This window comes from Hippoglossus hippoglossus, chromosome 7, assembly GCF_009819705.1.
Source record: "Hippoglossus hippoglossus isolate fHipHip1 chromosome 7, fHipHip1.pri, whole genome shotgun sequence".
In the NCBI taxonomy this organism is placed as follows: domain Eukaryota; kingdom Metazoa; phylum Chordata; class Actinopteri; order Pleuronectiformes; family Pleuronectidae; genus Hippoglossus; species Hippoglossus hippoglossus.
This window is the reverse complement of record NC_047157.1, coordinates 14,528,726-14,549,903: the sequence shown is the minus strand read 5'-3', so window position 1 is coordinate 14,549,903 and position 21,178 is coordinate 14,528,726. Positions and strand designations below refer to the sequence as shown.

Below are 21,178 nucleotides of genomic sequence, written 5' to 3'. Positions count from 1 at the left end.
TCTATATATTGTTTTCATCATCACTATATATCACTGCATTCAATACAGGTGGAGCTCACTTAAGTTATTTTTAATATAGTGTAAATTTCCAGCCAGCAATCGATAGTCTTATCTCAATTCTAAATTATATATCATGATTTTTATTAAATATTATTTTTTAATCAATTATAAAAGTAACTCAAGCTTTAAAATAACTTGAGTCAAGTAAGTAGCAGAAAATATGAATAGCCAGGTAAAGGACAGGTAGATTAAAATAACACTGAGGTGCAGTACTTGAGTGAATGTAATTACTTTCCATCACTGTGGACTTCATTATACTGAGAGGTACGTTTACATTTTTTATGATTCCAATACACATAATATAGAATATTGGAAACACCTCTGAATATAATAAGCTCCAATACAAAATGTATCACGTCTATTACTATTACAAAGCAATTTTTCTCTCATTTGTCCCTTAATCATGTTCATTTCCCTTCTGCAGTTGCATTTAATGTCATATTTCACACGATTAAAGGAAACTGTTGAAGCCTTTGTATGAACAAAGAAAATAAAGGCGGCTTCTTCCCCTCACAGTTTGGTTTCCTTCCTGATATTCTCACCCTATTCTCTCTCCCTGGAAGTAAACGTCCTTACTGTGGAAGTACATGACAGCATCATGTACAAACCTAAAACAATAGGTCAAAATATTAGAAATTTAAAAAGTAGCAATGACTGAACATGAGATCACAATAATTCAACATATCTTTTGTTTGAAAATGTATAAATCATATGAAGCCAGCTGATGTACTGCAAGTACTTAACACTACAATTTTCCACATATATATATAAATCTCAGAGAAAATCTCTTTCAGATTCTGCTTTTCAATGCAACTGATGTGGATTCAGAGGCAAGGCCAGAGAGACCCCCGATGGATAATGTGAGAACTGACTGTGCTGAAGTCAGCTGTTCATTTCAAAAGACAGCAGTTGAGGTGCAGTCACAATTGATCTGCTTCTTTTTCTTGGAAGATTTAGTTCAGCCCTGTTCCTACAAAGTAAAACATTTTTTTTAGATTACAAAATAAATCTAAAATGAGTTCCTGAACATTGTCCCCTCTTGTATCACAAGTTCATTCAGGACCTAAAATAGGTTTCTGTCCCAGAATGTTTGAATTTCTTGGAAACGGCTCAAAGTAACAATTCTGTCTATAGTTGTTACATGATTTCGCATATTAAAATACCTGCCGGCCTTTCGTATGTTATGATTGTAAACTGATCACAGTTTCTTTTTACCCTGGCCAATGATGAACATTTGAGTTTCACACAGTTAAACTTAAGTCTGTCATTTTTCTCCTGTAAGCTAACATTTATTTTTGTCCCTGTACATAATTCTGTATGTTGAGGATTTTACTCAGGTAAATTCTGGTGTACTCTAAGTGTCAAAACAGCATTACATCACATCACATTTTACATTGTCATCCAAATATCACCAAGATGTCACTACTTGATTTGGGTCAACTTCTAATTCAAAATTATTGATAATTCTTTGATAATATCAATCACAAGTATTTTAGTACAGATGTATAGACGAAAATGTACTCAAGCCAAAGTACCACAATAACTTTTCGACGTGAGTCAATCTAAATACTTAAAGTATTCAAAGTACTTGTTGAGTGAAGCCTATTCCCTAATGCAACAGTCTACTACATCAATATGGCTCAGTCTCAGCGGTGGCTACTTCCAAATCTATTTCAGGAGTTTCTTCTTCACCACTGATGCTGCTGCAGGAGGCGGGGTCTCTTACCTGCCCCCTCTGATTGGACCAGTAAACTAATTCCACTCTAATTGTTGATTACTTTAAAGGATATAAGAAACAAGGTGAACAATGCTTTGTAAAAAATTTAGAGTACAGATATTTGCTGATATTTGTTGTGGAGAGAAAGTGAAAAGTATCCAAAAATAAATCTATTTAAGCACGGGTACATGAAAAATGTACTTATGTACGTACAGTAACTAAGTAAATTTACTTTGTTACATCCGACCACTAACCTCACGGTAACAGTGTTTTATAATTGGCTCAAAATATTCCAGCGGTCAAATGAGTCAACACTTTTTGTAAATAACAATGGAGATGAAGAATGAATGGAATATAAAGGCATTTACTTTCAATATGTTGACAGAGAAAAAGAAAAGCACTTTTGCAGGTGCACACAAGACCTGATCTAAGAGGTTCATTTTTATACATCTGCAGAACAAGCAAAACAAAAATCAAGCACAGAAGCGGTCAGAGTTTAGACAGATACATTAACAAACTTAATACATTTTGCGAGCTTTTTTAGAGAATCTGTCCAAGGGAAACTTAGTAATCATACCATTTCATCGTTTCAACATTTGATTTAAAACAAAATTTAAACATATGCTGCAAAATGTCGGACCTGTGAGCACCCATCGAAAAACCCAAACTCCTGCATGTTATGACTGGAAACGTACATATGCAAATATATTTTAAAAAACAACTTTTATTCCTTATGGCAACTGCAACTCCTTTAATAAAACAGAGCCCAAATAAATACTAAATCACATATGACAGCAGGCATGTTGACGTCGACTTCTTATCAGTGATGAACCTTTTCAGAAAATTAGATGGAGGTAAGATACGCCTGCCTGGCACATTCAAATGATAATATTCTGAGACATTTTGTTGCTTATACACTATACATACACACACAGATAAAATTAAATTTTTTTGTTCATTATTTTTTTCCTTTGTTTTTTGCAATATTTTCTGCACTGTGAGTTCACTGAGACAAAGATGGCCACTCCCACTCTCACATGAACAACTCAACATTTTCTCCAGAGCACTGCTTCAGGGTCTGCATCCTCTGAATGAATTACTGGACAACCTGCATCATTAGACATGAGCCCTTATCCATAAACTTAAATTCTTATGTTTGAATTTAATCGTACATCCTCGTTTTACCTACAAACTTAATATTTAACTTTGTTTCCATCATCCTCCGTGAGAAGCAATAACAGCATACTTATTTTTTTCCTCATATTTAAGTTTAAAAAATGAATATTCAATACATTTAGCAAATTTTGGCATTGCAAAGATCAATGGCTCTTTTGGAACTCATTGAAAAAAGCTTGGGTGATGGGACACACTTAGCTTCATGTTGTCAAATGATGAGGTCCATCATCGTAGAAATTTGCCTAAAATTAAGTTGGATTTTCATTCTACCAAAAAAGTGGGATAAGAAATTTTGTTGGACCAATGATTTCTTTAAGCAAGCCAGGAGTATAACAACATAAAGATAATGCAGAGAGGGAGGTGTGCTCCTACAGCTGAACCTGTTCAAATAAAAAAATTAAAATAAACAGCTCACGTAGATGTTGTGCACTACATAATGTAATGTTCATCTCTCCGGGTGCATAAATCTGTACTGATTCGAAAAAAGTTGAATAAATGAGGGCCAGTGTCAGCCACTTGCCTATAACTCAATGGGAAGCCTTTCTTGCCAGTAAATGTGTGATGAGTTGTCTAATGATCATCCAGTGGTTTCATCCCCTCATTCTCTCAGCAGAAGAAAGTCTTTGATAGTCTCTGGTAAGGGAAGCTCTTTTACAGCATCAGGGAAGAACTGCACTCCCAGACTCTGCCGGACGGCACAGCGCGCCAGAGAGCGCAGAGTGGGAGCATGAGCCACCATGTTGGTCAGCCTCGCCAGCAGCTGGGGATCTTTGCTCAGCTCCCTGGGAAGGGTGCCGTCCGCCTTTCGGATCTCAAACCGCCCTGCTGCCCGGCACAGCAGCTCAAGGCACTCCTCCTCCTGTTCAGTGCCCAGGCCCCGGGCCAACAGGGCCACCAGTCGGGAGATAGGAGTCTGGCCCTTCAGATTGGTCACATGGACCAAGGCTCCATAGTCTAGAAGCACTTTGACACTTTCCAGGTTGCCTTTCATTGCTGCCCAGCTCAGAGGAGTGTCATTGTTGTAGTCCCGAGCATTGGGACAGGCCCCGCTCTCTAGCAGGGCCCTCACACACTCTGGGTTATCTTTGAAGGCGGCCCAGTGAAGTGGAGTGTCTTTGTTGCCGTCCAGGGCGTTTGGCTGGGCCCCATACTCCAACAGCAGCTCCACACAGCTCTCATCCTTCTCTGCAGCATAGTGCAGTGCAGTGCGGTTGTATCCATCCAAAGCATTCACCTGATAAATAAAGTCAATGTATTAAGCAGACGTTTGTTATATACGTTAATCGCATAAATGCAATGACTAGGTCTCGGGGGTGCTGTGTGCTGCTCTCATTTTTAATTCAGATATGTGCACCAACATGAAGTGCCAAGTCTAGGTGAGGTGGTCTGGTTGAAGTCATAGTTTTCCATGATGTTCTTAAGTAAGTAAGTGAATTCTATTTGTATAGCACTTTAAAAAAAACATGTCACAAAGAGCTTCTCAATAAAAGGGAAAAAAAAAAAAAAAAATCAACAAAAGCAAGTCTACACATGAAACATGGCAACATGCACATAGGAGAATTTCTTTGTGAACTAGCTCAAATAAATATCCTTCAGGATAAAGGGGGTCACATGTCTCTGGCATGGTTACTGAGTTCGGGAACTCCTGATCTACAGTATCTCAATCAAGGCTAAACTCTCTGTAGGTTGACATTCATAGCACACTGGGAGGAAGAAGGTAACAGATTCATCTAAAATCTTGTGGTTTGAGGTGTAGTTGTCTTCTCAGACATACCTCTGCCCCCTTCTCCAACAGCAGCTCCACACAGTCAGCTTCAGCGACCATACACGCACAGTGCAAGGGCTTAAGTGTGCCATGCATCCGGTTCACATCAGCTCCCTGAGACACAGAGGGTGTAATGATGTCAGTGTGACTGATGACTGGGAGATTTTATTCATTTCAAATTAAATTGAAAGACGAGCTGGTGCCTACCTTACGAATGAGATCCTCCACGTTGTCATGTGGGAATGAGCGGATGGCTGAGATGGTGCGGATGAGCCGCTCGGACAGAGAGTATTTACTTTGAATGCTTTGCATGATGTACCACATAGTAGAGCTCATGGGTGACAGACGACCATGGCACCCAGGCAGGGGGTGACACTACAGTACACTGAAAAACATTTGTTAAGAAGATGGATTTTTAAAACTGTAAGACACAATGAAAATTCACAAGCATTAAAAAATACCAGAATCACATAAATAATGAATTTTAAATGCTCCTCAGATGTTTTCAGGTAATGTCAGGGTGTGCAAATGCAAGGGGAGTGATATTTATTAGTGTGTGCAATTTAGTGCAGATCCAAATAAAAATCTGGATCTAGTGAATTTAAATGTAGTTTCTTACGGGGACTTTGGGGCCTTGGCTGAGGTATGCGGTCTGTGAGTTTGCTTTTATTTGCTTTAACACAGTAATTTACTATGTTAGACTTTCTCAATGGACATACATAAATATGCTCATATACAACGTTTTAATTTGATTGAAATTAACAGAACATTGGCAGTCAAGAATCATCTAAATTAAAATACAAAGAAGTTATTAATAAGAAAAATCCATTTTTTTAAAGTGGGGCAACAATGGTGCTTTAAATAGTACTTATTGATGTTAAGAACAGTGTTTTAGACTGTAAAGTGATGGCAAACATGAATAAATGCTTACCTGATTCAAACTAAATAACTATTTCCCAGTAATAATTTGGGGCTTGAAGAAATACTGACCGGGCACTAAACTTCCAACACGTTATCTACAGCAGATGGTGCATGTCTGCACTGCTGTTTATCTGCTGATACTCACCCAGTCACCCAACAGCTGATAGTCAGAATAATTACAACCAAGTCAATAAATCTATTTTGATCCTTTTACAATGTTTCGTTTAATCTGTTTTTTTCACTCTTTTCTCATGTGTAACATGTTTATTTATGTATCTGTGCTCAAACCTCCTTTAAATTTAATCAAATTGTTTGCGGTTTGACTCATTCTTTAATTTGTCACCTTGTAACAGTGTTTTGAAAGGTGCTGTATAAATAGAGTTTATCATCAATACTATTATGATTATAAAATGACACCGTTAGCTCGTTTGTTCCACAACAAAAAAGAAAACCACAGTGCTGCAAGTTAAACACCAAGTGACTGCTGTTATACGTTTAATGAAAATATAACAAGAGGCGCTTGGTTAACAAACACACGGGCTGCTTTTAAATAACAACAATAAAAAGATCCCCGGCTACATTTCCAACAGCTGCTAGCAGCAAGCTAGCTAGCTAGGCGGCGAGCTAACGTTAGCGTGGAGACGCGAGGGGAAATTGACCCTCGAGGCCGGAGGGAAATGAAACGACATTCATTTTCAAATCCTCGTGGAGCCTCATTGAAGTGTCCTTGGCATCTACCATCGATAAATGCCCGACACCGTGGAGATAACGTACCGTTTTCTGTCCAGGGTCTGAAGGTCTGTCGCTGACTGAGTGTTTGCTGCGAGCTTTGACATAAACACACCACGTCATCGCCGCAGCCACGCCCCCCTCCTCCTCCTCCGGATTTAAACCACACTGATCAAAGGTGGTTCACTGTAACTAACGTACTGTGCGTGTTTTACGTCAATATTTTTACTTGAATGTTCTCTGGATGGAAGATATGTCTTCTCCCGGTGTACGTTCTTACCCAATATAGACACGTAATGTAACGTTAGCAGGGATCCAGCAGCGGCAGCAACATACCATGAATACCTCCGGCTCATGTCCATGTAGAGACCGGTCGTCCTGCTCAGAGACGCCCGACAGCTGGTGACACATCAGCGGGTAGTGACGGCTCACGGCCCGGCTGAGCCAGAGGCACCCCCTGGTGGACAGCTGAGAGAAACCTTGACCTTTAACCCTGACAGTTTATCAAGTCATAGTTTTACTACCTTCACCAAGTTGGTTAGATTTTCATCGGTTTGTTTGATTGCAGGAATACGCAAATAAATACACAGATTTTCATAACAAATTTGTGGAGGGGTGGGGCATGACCCAACAACGGCAGATCGAGAACTGTTTGGTGTTTTCGTCAATGATTAATTTTTTTCGATGGAAGAAACCAAGCATGTTTAGGGGACTGTGTATGCAATTTGGTTCAAATGCAAATACAAATTTGGATCCAGTGAATTTAAATGTGGTTTCATAAGGGAAGTGATGAGCAAACATTTGCAAAACCTTTTACAAAACGTAGGTAAATCGATTATGCGTTATACCTCCTCACTGTGCTTGCACAATTCATAATCAATAGACATCTGGACTTGTTACATGGCTTTAAATGGAAATTATAGCTTGATAATAGGGTTATCACCTTGCCCTGTATTCATTTGTAATATTAGGAGCCTCTAACCAGCAAATGTAGCAGTTATTACACAGCTTTTCATATATGTTTACAGTTAATATTACTGTACAGAAATGACAAGGAATGTTTGTAACAGAAAAAAGACAGATTAGTTATTAATAAAAATAAGGGGAATATATTAAGCTGTATGTTTGCCCTCATTTTGGACACGCAATTTTAAAATGTTTACAACTGGGGGGGTCCCCACCAGAGGCTTACGCTATATGGGGGTCATGGGGCATGGAAAGGTTTGGGAACCCCTGAGTTATACTACTAGACAGGCACAAACAGAAACCAGAGCCTGAGCTGTACCCTGATCTTGAAGACGCCAAGAATAACTCAAATTGTTCTGCCAGACCTGAGACACCAAGCTACATTTTCTCCATCACTAACCTTCTCAATTTTACACTTCATATACTTCTGGCAACACATTTCACTCAAGGATGCATACAAAAGGCAGTTTGGTTAAACAAAACACGAGGTAGGAGAAAGAAATGACGCTGGAGAGCCAAATCAAAATAATTTATTTTTGGTGACATTTCATACAGTTCTAGGATTGTGTCTCAAACACTTGGTTGATCCATTACTATATTTCCTTTTTGCCACCACAACCCAAATTAACAGAAAATAACCAAAACATATGGAGGGGAGAAGCATCTCCTGATGGTGTTTGCAAGCCTGTCAACATCAACCATATGCTTCTAAAATGATTTCACCTTACTCACAGGTAAGATTCTTTTAAAAACAAGTTAGTGCATTTATTTAATTAGACTAAATCACTAGCAGCTCATACTCATTAATAAAAAAAGAATAACAGCCCCAGTGATTGGTTACTCGTTTACTGCATTACTAAACCCGAAGTCAATGCATCAAATATTTTCTCTCAGCTGACATCTCGGAACAGTAAATAAATGTCATAAGTGTGAGTTTTTATTTTTGCCAATGCGATTTCACACAACTTTGGGGAAACCAGCCTACCAAGATTGGGAGAAAAGCGTTGCGCATCAGATTTAAAATAAATAAACTTAAAAAGCAATACATACAGTGAGTCAAACTTCAAATTCTAAGTCAACCTGTTTGTTTTTCAAAGGTTAAAAAAAAGAAAAGAAAAAAAGAAAACACAGCAAACTCAACCTAAAAGCACAAAACAAATCAGGTGGATATCCTGCTGTCAAAAGCCTCCCGCTGTAACTTCTCAACTAGAACAATTACATTCTCCCACACATCTCTAGTGAAGGGTTATTATAATATAGCATAGGCAACTACACTTCTATAGCTTCTTCAAAATCAAGTTTCACTGGGCCAAAAAGTTTCCCCAAGACTACATTATTCAGCAGATCTCGTCAATAAAAATCGAAACTGTATCCTAGCACACTACGATCGTAGGCAGCTGGCACATAGCACGTGAAAAATTTTCCAATTCTCGGTATACTCACAACCCGGCTGCCAAATATTACGTAGCAATCATCCTCAGCTAACAGTACTCCTTGGTCTATTTTTGACACTATGCCATTGTTAAGAACAATTCACAGATATAAGCTTAACCTGGATATCCTGTGATGATGTAGAAAAGCCAAACTTCACCTAGGCCACCAGGCGCACTGAATCTTACCGTTAACCTTTTCTTTTTTTCCCCCCTCCTCGCTCTCTCATGAAATACATCACCCTACAACCCAAACAAACATGTAAACAGAGAATCTGACTGATTATCAACATGACAGTTTCAATCCATTGGAGTGGGTACACCCAAAACATTTCAGATATATAGCAAAGATAAAACTGAAACATAAAAAACTTTGGACCAGGCTAGCAGATTCACCGTGGCTGACAGGCCAGTGAGAACCCCAAAGTGGATTTCGGCTTCGAACAAAACCACACATGGGACTGCGGCGAACATCAACGTTTCTGATATCGGACTCTTACAGTTGAAGCCAATCATGAACCAGGATCAAAATACCACTATAGAACACATTTCATTATTATACATTAGAAGACCACACTGTCCAGTTTCAGGACAATGATTCTTTATCTCTGATGTAAAAATCAAAAAAAAAAATCATCCATTTCATTACATCAGTGCAACAGCACACTGTAGCACTTCAATCATTTTGTTTGTTTCACTATCAATGCATACAGACATCAGTCAACGCTTCAGTCATACTTGCAACCCTAAGCACACAAAACAAAACAAAGAAAAACTGATGTCTCATTGCGTGTTAGTGATATCTTTGTATATGTACATGACAAATATGCATGTTCTTTTCTTCTTAGTGCATATTGTTCTTGCAGACCAACATCTATTCTTTTAAATCAAAAAAAAGGTAGAGGGCCATTTACGCGGCCCAGCATCCCACCTTTCCCCAGCAGAGCACAAATGAGACGGCCTCCAGATAAATCGCACTTAATTGTGTTAAGCATAATGCTGGAGGCCAAAACAAAGATTTGTTTCCTTTTCAAATCACTCGTCAAAGTTCTTCAGATGTCATTTCGCCCATTAGTCCTGGATGTCCTGGTCTTAGTCATTTTAGGAGCTTCTCATTGGACAAGTTCCAGGGGGGAAGGTGGCTACCTTAATGTTGTTGCTTTTATGTTATTCATTTTTATATAATTATATATATCCATGTATATTCATACATATTTTTTCGATTCATATCAAGTTTTTACTTTGGCGAAACTGGTGGGATATTCTGCTCTTTGCCAGTATGCCTGTAGCCTCCCTGGGGAGAGTGGCGTCGGGCCGGAGGCGGGCGCCTCTGGTCCCGAAACTTGAGGCCCCCGGCGCCTCTGGGGCCGTTGCTGCGATAGTAGCCTTGAGAGTCACGTTCACGTGGTGGCCGGCTCTCTTTGAATTCCCAGCCCCCCTCCCTGTCATGGGCTTTCTCTTGCTTTTCTCCAGGACCACCGCTGGAGCCCGGCTCTTCAGCCTTATTAACACGCAGCTCGCGCAATGGCTGACCGGACGCAGTGCCGGAGGAAACTGGGGCGGGGGCAGCAGGGGGAGGGTCCTTGGGTGGCCGTTGGCACACCTCTGCATAGCTGAGCTTACGTGGCTCCTAAACCAGGACAGGAAAAAGCACAATTTTGATATATGTAGCACACAAGCCCAGTTATACAATAACTTGATAATGAAACCCTCAGATCTCATAATCTTAACGCTCATTGGGGTCGGAGTGAAAATTCTGGACTCGTGGTGTGAAAGAAAGAGCGAAAGAATAGACAGAATGACTGAAGAAGAGTGAGAGATAGAAAAGAGGAAGAGATAACCAAAGCCAGTCAGATCACTACCGCACTTCCCTCTATGCTCAAAAGATGTCATCATCGGGTGGATAACGATGCCATGTGTTGGCTCTCATTGCAAAGAATAAGATGCTCACCTGTGCAGGGGTGGGAATAGGGGCTGCAGCAGGGGCTGCAGCAGGGACTGGCGTGCTGGGCGTCACTGGCGTGGAGGCAGCAGAGGGCTGAGGCCTGGAGCTAGGCACAGGTTGTGTGGAGGAGGAAGGGTTGACAGTTGTCTGAACAGGTGCGCGTGGGGTTGCTTTTGGTGCTGTGATCTCTCCCCGTTCAACTCTCTTCTCCTGACGATTCCTGTCAGAGCAGTTTCAGAAATTCATATTAATACTTAGAGTTTAATAGAGGCATCTGAGGCCTGAGTTACATTAAAACCATTGAGGAAGTCGTACCCAGGGGCCGAGGGTCCGAGTGGTTGTGTGGCGGATTTAGCTGCTGCCGGGGCGGGACTTGAGACGGCCACAGGCTCCTCTGTGACTGAGGCTTGGACTGATGCTGGACTCACAGTGGCTTCTTTATTGGCTTGATCCGTCTATAAAAAGAAAGGAGTCATGCAGCTTAAATCTCTACGGAAGTCTTCTTTTTAAGAATGTCTTACAACTGTAAGTCTTGCTGTCTTACCTTGTCCCTGTACAGACCACGTACAACATCTGACATCCGGTTTTCTAGCACTGGCTCCCCCTGTGTGCTGACCACGCAGCCGGGAAGAGGTGGGAAATTGGTGGCAGCCAAGTCGAACTTGGGTGGAGAAACCTTGACCTCTGCTAATGGTATAGGCCTCTGATAAAGGAAATGGAGCCAACAAACAGAAAGATCAGGAGATGGTTCATTATTTAAAAACACCAACAAGATTTTATGAAAATATGAAACTGCCATTTACCGTAATCCGCTCATCTTCTCGCCTCCTCCGTGTCCCTCTGTAGGTTGTGCTGCGTCTGAAATGCAATTCAAATTACCTCAAGATTAGCCAAGAGTCACTGATCACATCACAACCAATGAGCAGCAGCCATTAGTCAGGCTCAAATCAGACAGCAACTAAAAACAGGTTTACCTTCCGCGACCTGACATGCCACCGTCATCGCAGGGGTCCAGAGAGGAAGAGGAGGAGGAGAGATGTGAGAACGCCATGCTTAGGTCAGAGACGGTCTGGACTGGGTTAGTGGCAGCGGCAAGAAGAGCAGGAGGCTGTGGGCTGCGCAATCCGGTCAGACTCTCCAGGGAGACGGGAGTTATGGATGCTGCGGTCACTTCACTTGTCCTCACCTGGGGCTTCACGTGGTTTCTGTTGCGGAGGAGAAAGGGTTTGATGAGCACGGTCAATATTTAGAAAAAAAAAAAAGAAACTGCACAGAGATACTTGCAGCCAGTGTTTCCTTTCCTTTTTGCATGACGGGCTAATTTTTGGTTTCAAAATGAAAAAAAGCCAAAGGGTAGGATTTAAAGGACTATTCTATTATACAGCATTAGTTTGGGTTAGTTGTACTGAATAAACTGCTGCGTCATGTTAATGATGTAAGGTGATGCATTTGCACGCATAAACAAAAGGAATACGATGCTGTTTTAAGTAACTTTTCCAATGTTGTTAAATATAAAAATACATGGACCATAATTTTCTGCAAACTGTTCAGCAGCTATTGCAGTTATGCAAATCTGTTTAATGGGCTATAACATCTCAACATAAGTCAAGCTTGTGGTGGCTAAGAGAAAACTGCTGGTGATAGGATGATAACTCGAACAGGCTGTTATGTCTATAAAAAAAATAATCTAATTGCTATATTCTATGGTCCTTGAACAGTTTTATGATGATGGAGGCTGAAACAGCTAAATCAGTTGAAAGGAAACACTGGTGGCACCAACTGAAGCTTAATGGCTTGCTGGGGGAATGAGGCAGCATTCTGTGTGCTCAGGGTAAACGTTAACATGCAGGGTTTTTTGGATGACGTTTATGCTCATGGTTGGTTGAAACAGTGATGACTAATGGCTACAATTTAAACTGTTTGGCAATCTGCAACCTGTCAGTCATTGAGTAGAGCTGACAACACCCATGTAAGACCTCGACAGGCTACTGATATATTCATGAACCACTAATAAAGCTTTGAGGCAGATATTGTTCGAGCAGCTTGATTCACATGGTTTAATCTTCTTGAGTCTTGACCCTCAGATCTCATAATCTGAACGCTCATTGGGAAGGGAGTGAAGCACCCAACTTTGGAAGGGAAGGATAGAGAGAAATGAAAGGAAAGGACAAAGGAGAGAAAGAGAGAACCAAAGCCAGTTACCGCACTCCCTAGTTTCCCTCTATGCGCATAATGATCTCATCATCAGGTCTGACTTGGGAAGAGTGCAGCGAGCTACGTCTTTGTGAAGCTGCGTTTTCACGCTTAACAAACTTGCAAAGTTGTCATCTCTTTGTGAAAGATTTAAAGCACTCAGATTAAAGCTCGACAGCTGACCTAGACTCTGCGTCAAACTCATCGCAGCTATTGTTTGTTATGGCATATGGTAATACAGTCACTGAAAACGAAAGCAGCAGTGAAACTGGGGAACAAACAAAAACTAAACAATGAACCAATAAGATGGATGGTTAGTTGTGATGGACGAAACCATTGCATGCAATAACGTAAAAGCAAAGAGGATATTTTGAAGCCAAGGTGACGATAACTAGAAAAAGCAAATTGCTCAGGATCAGATAGCAGCTGCTGCCATTTAGTAGGCAAGCCTACGTTTATCAAATGACATGACAAATCCAGGATGTCCATTACCTGGCAACACTAATTTATCACAGTGATGAAAAAAGATTTAAGTATACAAAAGCCTGACTGGCAAAAGGCATGGGCCCCGTAATGGATTTAGTCATTTGCTGCTGCAGTATGATAAGACATGATGGTAGCGATGAAGCTTATAATACGGTATAGTCGTGGTACCTGAAGGCATTTATTACATTCTTTCTTGAATAGAGGGGGACACTGTGGGGACAGTGAGAAGACAGGGAGTGAACAACAGTTCCCTGGTGGGGGTACATTATCTTTAGACAATAGCAGATGATCTGATGTCCACTGTTTAACTCTATGTAAATGACGACACAAGGTGGTAACACATTCCAATTTGAACACGTTCAGAAAATGACAGACTTGGATTTAGGCCCAAACTATATAACGTCAACTGGAACTAAAACTGAGGCCTTGTAGTTGTTTGCCTGCACCGACGGGTCAAGTTGTACTTTATATCAATGTCAGTTCAGACTCGTATGCTGCGAGTACTTCAAGAAATTTAAGAAAGCTTGGACCCAATTTGAAGTGATTCCCAAGACTGGGTATTCACAAGAATGGGAGAGATGGACGGACAGACAACCGAAACACGTCAAGCCTCTGGCCACAGCTGCCGCCAGCACAGAGGCAGAATAAAAATAATAAGTATTATAAGAAGTCCTCACCGGTTCCTGTTGAATTGGCGAGTGATGTTAAGAGAACTGGAGCCAGTTTTGTAGTGTCCAGCTGAGCCAAATCCATTCACAAAGCTACTGTTGGGAAACGGTGCCTGCACAAGGGGGGAAAAAAGGTAGTATTGGTAAATCCAATTTCATGCAACAGCCAGTGCAGTTATTACTCACCAACAAGCTCCTGACAATACACTTGGCAGTATCATTAAATTTCACTATGTTTGCTCTGGATGTGAAAATACTGAATATTTTGACTAACCTATTGTTATGCAAAACAGTGTTCATGTCTACTCACAACTCAAATTGCAAGAAGGGAAGGACTCATTTAAATTCACCCACTGCATCTCTCTACAGACATCACAACAAACAAGGTGGTGATGACTAATAAATGATTATGCAGTTATTTTGTGAGGTGAGACTCCCAACTATTGCAGGCACACAATGTGGCTTTCAAGGTTAATTTCTTGCATCAGATTTATGTTTTGAATTGTTGATGATGCACCGGTACAAAATCATCTGTAAGAGAAGGTTTTCAACGGAGGAAAACCACGGGTATAGTTGGTCTCACCAAAGGAGTTTCGAAATACGGTGTGGGAGAAGGCGTCCAGGTGGGAGGTACGATGCCATAGACTGGGTACTGCTGCTGGGGATAGACATGCTGCATGTAGAGGGGGGAGCTGTACTGTGACTGGCTCTGGGACTGCTGAGCGTACAGGCTGCTGTCCATGCTACGGTAGCCATTCTTTGCAAAGAATGTGTTGATGGCCTTTATCCTGGCCTGTCAGCAGGAAGAAGAGAAAAATGTGTAAAACAAAAATCAACTTCCCAAAAGGCCTTTCTAAAATGACAATGGGATTTTTATTTGACGCACCATGATGGGTTTTCCCTGAAATGTTTTTACTTCCTCTCTCAAGTACTTGTATGCCTATGGGAGCAGAGAAGAGATTTAAAAGACAAATTCATGGTGCAACATTATAAATGAAAACTCCAGACAGTGAGATGTGGACTGAACATTGACCGGCAGTACCTGCTGAGCGTCCGTGTCTGATTGGAATGTGATGTACCAGTTGTTGTTGTGTGCGAACTCCACACTTATCACCTTTGGACAGTTGTCATTTTTGAACAGTGACTCCACTTCCTGTGAATTAGATAAACAAAGGTTTCATACTTAAGCTAAACATGAACAGAAATGTGATGATTCAAATTAAATATGGTTTTGACTGTAAAGTTGTGTTTACCTCAACAGGTGTGGTTTCGGGGACCTCCCTCAGGATGATAATGCACCGCTTGTGATTAGGACGCACTTTCTCTCCTTTCTCATCCACTTGCACCATAGGAGAGGCTGAGGGAAATTCAAGGTATTTAAATGTAGATACAGCACAAATGTATGCAGCTCGTTTTAACATGCACCAGCCAAAACTTTTCACTTACATCTCAACACATCCAGGATGAGGTCCATGTCAGTGGTGAGGACCTTGATGCCCTCCATGCTGGCTATAGTCCAAATGGGAACAAACTGGTCACTGTCCATCTGGGACATCAGGTACAAATCCTTTGAGAGGTTTTCTCTAAAAAAGAAAAAATTACACAAACATGTAGATTAGCTTTCTCTTGACTTGGGAAACGTTGAGTCCATCATCATAAATTCTGGTGTATAAAAAAGTATTGTGGGCGTCTTCGTCTTACCTAGAGAAATAAAACTCAAGCTCTTTCTTCAGAGACTCTCGCAGATTCTCAGAGGAGATGGGCTGCTCTTCAGCTTTGGAATCCACTGAGACACAAACACAAAATGTCAGTGGTGAGAAGTGAAATGTACATTACATTTAGTACAAGACAAGTGAAACAAGTGAAACACATGACACACATCACAACTAGTCTGAAAAAAAGTCAAAAAATGGTTTCATGTGTGTCAATCATCCCCAAGTCACACAGATGATCTGCGAGTGAGTGTGGTGTATGTGATATAAATGACTCTACAGGTTATGTGTGGCCAAAGAGTCTGTGTGTGCTCTAAACTTCTCTTGCTGCACCTTTGTCAAAGTTGAACCATGTGGGATGTGGAGTGAGCAGCCTGCGGGTTTTCATTAGCTTCACACAAAGAACCACTGATTAGCGCTCAGTGAAATCACCTGCTGAGGTGATGAGCTGGAATTAAAACCACCTGACTGGTTGGTCAATGTGCTGCAATCTTTAAAAGAAGAATTACAAAAATGGAGAAATAAATCATTATGCTACTGAACTAGAATTTTAATAACTTAGACATTTGTCTTAACTAAACTTTTTATCAACCGTCTTTCCTCCCACAGGGATAGTGCGTATTAAAGGAAAAGCAATGTGGATTGGTGGGGCATTGAGTTGGAAGACAAACGACAAGCGAGACATTCTATATCATACCACAAACCAATATACAGTGATTATAAAAATCAAAAATATTGACTAGATTGAGATGTTATGTAAAGATATGTACACAAAACTGTGATGACTGCTACGGTGGCATTTCCCCCTATAAACACTTTGATTCCTCCGACTACCAAATATGTATTAAAAATATAAGTAGTTAAAGCATCTCTGAAAGCTGTCCCCACTGTTCTGAAGATGAAACACCTGTTTTTACGGTCAGGTGACAAGATGTTTGGAGAAAAAATTGAATCTATTGATTTTAACATTGATGTGAATTATGAAAACTAATAATAACTGTGCAGAAAAATCATAGATCACTTGTTCTTAAACAAAGGACCCTCAAGCCCTAGCATTTGATCAACTTAAAATTGGAATAATGTGGAAAATATAACTAAATGTACATGTTGACTTTGTCTTTTATTGATCAAGAGATTCTACCATATTTTATTGTTTCAATGTTACTCCCGCCTTTTTTCTATATGTATGCAACATTTCTTTGCGACAAAATCTAACAAAGTCTATTTAAAAAGGAGAACTGATATTTTTTAGGGAATACACAGAATAGTACTGTATTTATATGTTAACACGGGAAACCACACAGTTTATTGGCTAAGCACACATTAAGCTTTATATTCCACTTAAACTTTATCATCTAGATCACATAAAAATGAATAAATGATTTGAAAAGCAGAATAATCATTAGTTGCACCGCCACAGTTGGTGTGTAGACACAACTGCATGTGATGTGATGTGACTGACCTGGCGTCCCTGTGGTGGACTCAGCAGGGGAAAAGCCCAACTCTGGAGGGTCCATTCCATTTACTGCTATCTCAGCTGTTACTGTGGAGCTGCTGTCATCCAGGGCCGTGAGTCCCACAGTGAACTGCTTGGACCCGGCAGACGATGGCTCAGAATAACCTGTGAAAAAGGTAGTGAGTTTCATTCCGAACCAACAACAGATAGCCCGGTCAGTTTTTAGGCCTGCGTTGAAAGGCCATACATGCATTAGTAAGTGTTGACATTGATAAAGTTAAGATGTTTAAGGAAAACGTAAAAAACTGTTTTACTTAAAGTGTCAACTAGAGGAAAGTCAGTATTTATATCAAAAGACACGGATGTGACAATGTTCTGTTTTCCAAACAAAATATTTTTGATCACACTTGTAACGCTCTGTAACAACCAGTTAGGTTGTTTTTTGAAAGATGTTTAATTGAGCTGGTGGAAGTGCATCTCACCCTCACTCATGTCGGCGGTGGGCCAATGAGGACTGTTGGTAAGAGCCTCGCTGGGAACCACAGGCATCTCCTGCCACACCTTGGCATTTGGGTTCAAACCGGCGCCCTTAGAGGTGACCTTCAAAGCAAAAACAACAGGATCAGGACAGTGCAAGTCATTTAAATATTAAAAGCAAAAATCTGTATTTTAGATCAAACATTTCAAACAGACAATTATTTAAATTGGACTAACGTAGTTTGACAGTTTATATCTGAATCAAACCAAATGTGCTGTAATTACCACTACACCGAGATCACTAATTTATTTATCTTCAAAAACATGTACTTGCTTAAAGGCAAGTCGTTTAATCTCACCACAAACTTAGAACAAATAACTATTTAGTTTTGAAAATGCTGCACTTAACTGTATTAACTATTTGAACCCCCTCCCCCCCCAGGTCCTGAGTGTTCACCTGAAAGTGAGATCAAACTTTACTTTTTTGTTTTTAAAGTAAACGTTAAAGCAGTGACATATATACAGAAACCAGACACGAGGCAACAAGGAGGTAAAAATGTGGTCTCCAACTATATTCCACAGGGGACTGAGGTCATGCAGGTCACAGCCGACCATCACCAGCCCTGTTGATTTCACTACATCTTTGTATTACTGAATAAAATCCCCTGGCGTTATGTTCGATGTTGGCAGGAACACCTGTACACCACTGGGCATCCATGGCATATAATTGGAAACCAGAGAAGTACAATGAAATGTGCCCACATTGGGCCCCACAATCCCTTGTCAACAACAGAGGCTATTACCTAATTAACCTAGAGGAGAACGATTAAGACTTTGTACAACCAGGATGTCCACAGTAATAAATGTGGCCACAACAAAGCTGGGGTGGGAAATTATATCAAGAAATTAATTTTCAAATAGTCGATAGCAATATTCATCATGATAAATGTCACATTATGATTTATTTTAAGTTTAAGACTGATTTTGGCTCCTGGGTGAAGATTGTAGTTTTACACTCTCCCTTAGGAGCAGAGAGCGACAAACACTTGGTAAAAGGCAAAACAATATGCAAATCTGAGGTCGATCAATTATGTATCGTACCTCCCCACTGTGCTTACACAATGCATAAGCTTTATATAGATACATATTGAACTTTTGTTGTTTACTATTAATGGAAATTATATTGTGATAATTATGGATATTGTTTTATCACCCAGATACAACTGGATTAAAGAAAATAATGTAGGTAGTATTTTATATGACTTGAAACAAGACATTTCTAATTGAGTTTTCTTCAATGATTGGTTCGGAGTCTCTGTATCAAAGTGGCTGCGGACTGGCAGGAGAAAACCCTGACCCTGCAGAGATCTGTGGCCAGGAATAGATCACATACAGAACATATTGAGGGGCACACACACACACCCTGAGGTGAACTAACTGTGGATTGTGGCTTTGTGCAGCAGGGACCAGATGACAGCTGTAACTTCTGAAACGCCAGTAACTGTCACATTTACCGGCTCCCTCTTTTCACAGGGTCACTCTCCACCTGGTGGAAGATCCACTCCCTGTATTTGAGCTAAAAGCACTTGGGCCTGACAGGAACAGCTGCTAGTCACAATATGCCCCGACACGCTTCTCTCTGCCAATAACTCGGGAATGGACGTGTCAAACGCGGAGGCCTCACTGTGGCAGCTAACATTTATGTGCCGTGCAACTTGACACATGGTTACAATGCATGCTTCTGTGTCACGGGCCGTGCCGAGCCAAGCAGTGTCAGCTGACCGCGCTGCGCCGCACAGGCCAGGTATTAGCAACGCATGTCACTGCGCTAGCTTAGCCCACTAGCTAGGAGCGTTAGCTACCAGATAAGACCAGGCTGAATGAACCTTCATCCTTCGGTCAATAGTCGAAGCTTTGCACATTTACTAAATTAAACAACAACTCGAGTGAGTGTTTGTCCGCTCCCAACAACATCGCCGTCCCCCCCACGACTGTGTCATAACTTAACTTATCAGCTAATGATTACTCAGCAAACTACTTAATGAGCTCGCTGGTGGCGGGGGCTAAGCTAGCGTTAGCCGGTGGAGCAGCATTAGCAGGAGATCGGGCTGATGGAAGAGGGTAAAAATCACCTGCCCGTGTGTCTGCAACGTTATCGGCTGCAACTCAGCAGTTGTACAAGTGCTGCCGTGTGAGCCGTGGGGTGGGGTGGGGTGGTTTGATAACATCGCCGTGTAATTACAAGCTAATAGTCACAAAGTTCAAGCTGAGCAGAAACGTGTGATCTTACATCGTGTGTCTTGTTTCAGTTCATATTTGCTGCTGCTGCCTGATAAATCTCGCTGCCCCCACTAGAAGGGGGGTGTACTGTGCTAACAGGTCCTTACTGAGCAGCAGCCACTTAGCCACTTAGCTAGTGTTAGCTCGTTAGCTAGCTAGAGAAGGCCTCACTCACCATGCCGCCTGACCCTCCCTCGCTCCCCAGCGGAGCCTCGTCCTTCCCACCGGTCTTCGGTCCCGGATCGGCCTCCTCCTGCAGCAGCGGCGGCTCCCCGCTCTGGTCTGAACTCATCAGCCGCTCCTTACTCACTTCCACCCCGTCGCTTTCTCCCGGCCCCCGCCAGCCACCACCAGCTCGTCCTTCGGAAACAACCGGCTCGTGTTCAGCAGTAAGCCTGGTCCTCTCCCGTCGGACTGGATCGGCCAGCAGCGCACTCGGACTAGCTGCTAGCTAGCTAGCTAACAGGCTAACAGGTAGGCTACAGACGGAGGCTCCCGACCTAGCGTGCTATGAATCAACGGAGCGGGCTAACGACAGATAGCTCAATGAATCAAAAGCCGAGACACTAAAGGTACAAGCGATGCCAAACCATGACTCTTCTCACACCACGGTCCCCGCGGGCTTTTCACCGAATATCACAGCACACACCGGCTTCGTGAGGCGCATTCCTAACCGGGCGACCGGAGCGGACACTGGGGACACGCACCTCTCCTCAGCGCAGGCACACAGTCCGCCGACGTCCCGGCTGCCACCGCGGGTTCCCGGTGACCTCTGCACAAACCATTTCCTCTTCCGGACCCGCACTGTAGTTTTCTGCTGCTTTTTATCTGCAGCGTCGCCCCAGTCCCTCAAAACTGTAGCAGTGAACTGTACTGAAAACAAAATGTAATGGTTGTCAAGCAATGGTGAATATGGTGAGAGGCATTTTAATAACTATGTCAACTTTATGGATAAAAAATGTATAAATCAAATTATGAGGGACAGCCTGACCTCTGAACTCTTCCCTTCATCACTTAAAGGGAAATCTTTATTTAAGAAAACCTTAAGAAAAGTTCAACAGAATTAGGATCAAATGCTTCACTCTCTTTCTGTCTCCAAAAGCAAAAAGAAACTCATGGACCCGAGATAAAACCCTATATTTAACAAAGTAATTATTTTTTAAATATAATAATTAATATTGATAAAAATAGGATTTG

At 41.5% G+C, this 21,178-nt stretch overlaps 2 protein-coding genes across 8 annotated transcripts; both read right to left on the bottom strand.

The window, feature by feature from the left end:
* Positions 1-2,125: 2,125 nt before the first annotated feature.
* asb8 (ankyrin repeat and SOCS box containing 8) lies at positions 2,126-6,799 on the bottom strand. Of its 5 annotated transcripts, none has more exons than XR_004614336.1 (4): positions 4,926-5,104; positions 4,728-4,832; positions 3,369-4,187; positions 2,126-3,128 (listed from the first exon to the last, which is right to left on the bottom strand). XR_004614336.1 is itself a non-coding variant. In XM_034589754.1 (4 exons), exons 2-4 carry the CDS (start codon positions 5,052-5,054, stop codon positions 3,552-3,554), a joined length of 870 nt encoding a protein of 289 aa, XP_034445645.1. In that variant the 5' UTR covers positions 5,055-5,103; positions 6,414-6,501; the 3' UTR covers positions 2,334-3,551. The 5 variants fall into 5 exon arrangements, 4 of the variants coding, with proteins under 4 accessions (XP_034445645.1, XP_034445644.1, XP_034445643.1 ...); XM_034589754.1 differs by adding an exon at positions 6,414-6,501 and having other exon boundaries at positions 2,334-4,187; positions 4,926-5,103; XM_034589753.1 differs by lacking the exon at positions 2,126-3,128 and adding an exon at positions 6,705-6,799 and having other exon boundaries at positions 3,552-4,187; positions 4,926-5,103.
* A 1,049-nt stretch (positions 6,800-7,848) lies between these two features.
* Positions 7,849-20,752, bottom strand: LOC117764173 (la-related protein 4). 3 transcript variants are annotated; one of them, XM_034589747.1, is made up of 17 exons: positions 20,157-20,752; positions 17,707-17,824; positions 17,231-17,389; positions 15,758-15,842; positions 15,503-15,639; positions 15,310-15,413; positions 15,099-15,209; positions 14,943-14,996; positions 14,640-14,849; positions 14,066-14,169; positions 13,557-13,598; positions 11,684-11,914; positions 11,513-11,567; positions 11,254-11,412; positions 11,025-11,164; positions 10,716-10,929; positions 7,849-10,394 (listed from the first exon to the last, which is right to left on the bottom strand). In XM_034589747.1, exons 1-17 carry the CDS (start codon positions 20,271-20,273, stop codon positions 10,002-10,004), a joined length of 2,433 nt encoding a protein of 810 aa, XP_034445638.1. In that variant the 5' UTR covers positions 20,274-20,752; the 3' UTR covers positions 7,849-10,001. The 3 variants fall into 3 exon arrangements, with proteins under 3 accessions (XP_034445638.1, XP_034445639.1, XP_034445640.1); XM_034589749.1 differs by having other exon boundaries at positions 10,002-10,394; positions 20,689-20,709; XM_034589748.1 differs by lacking the exon at positions 13,557-13,598 and having other exon boundaries at positions 8,270-10,394; positions 20,157-20,751.
* Positions 20,753-21,178: the final 426 nt, after the last annotated feature.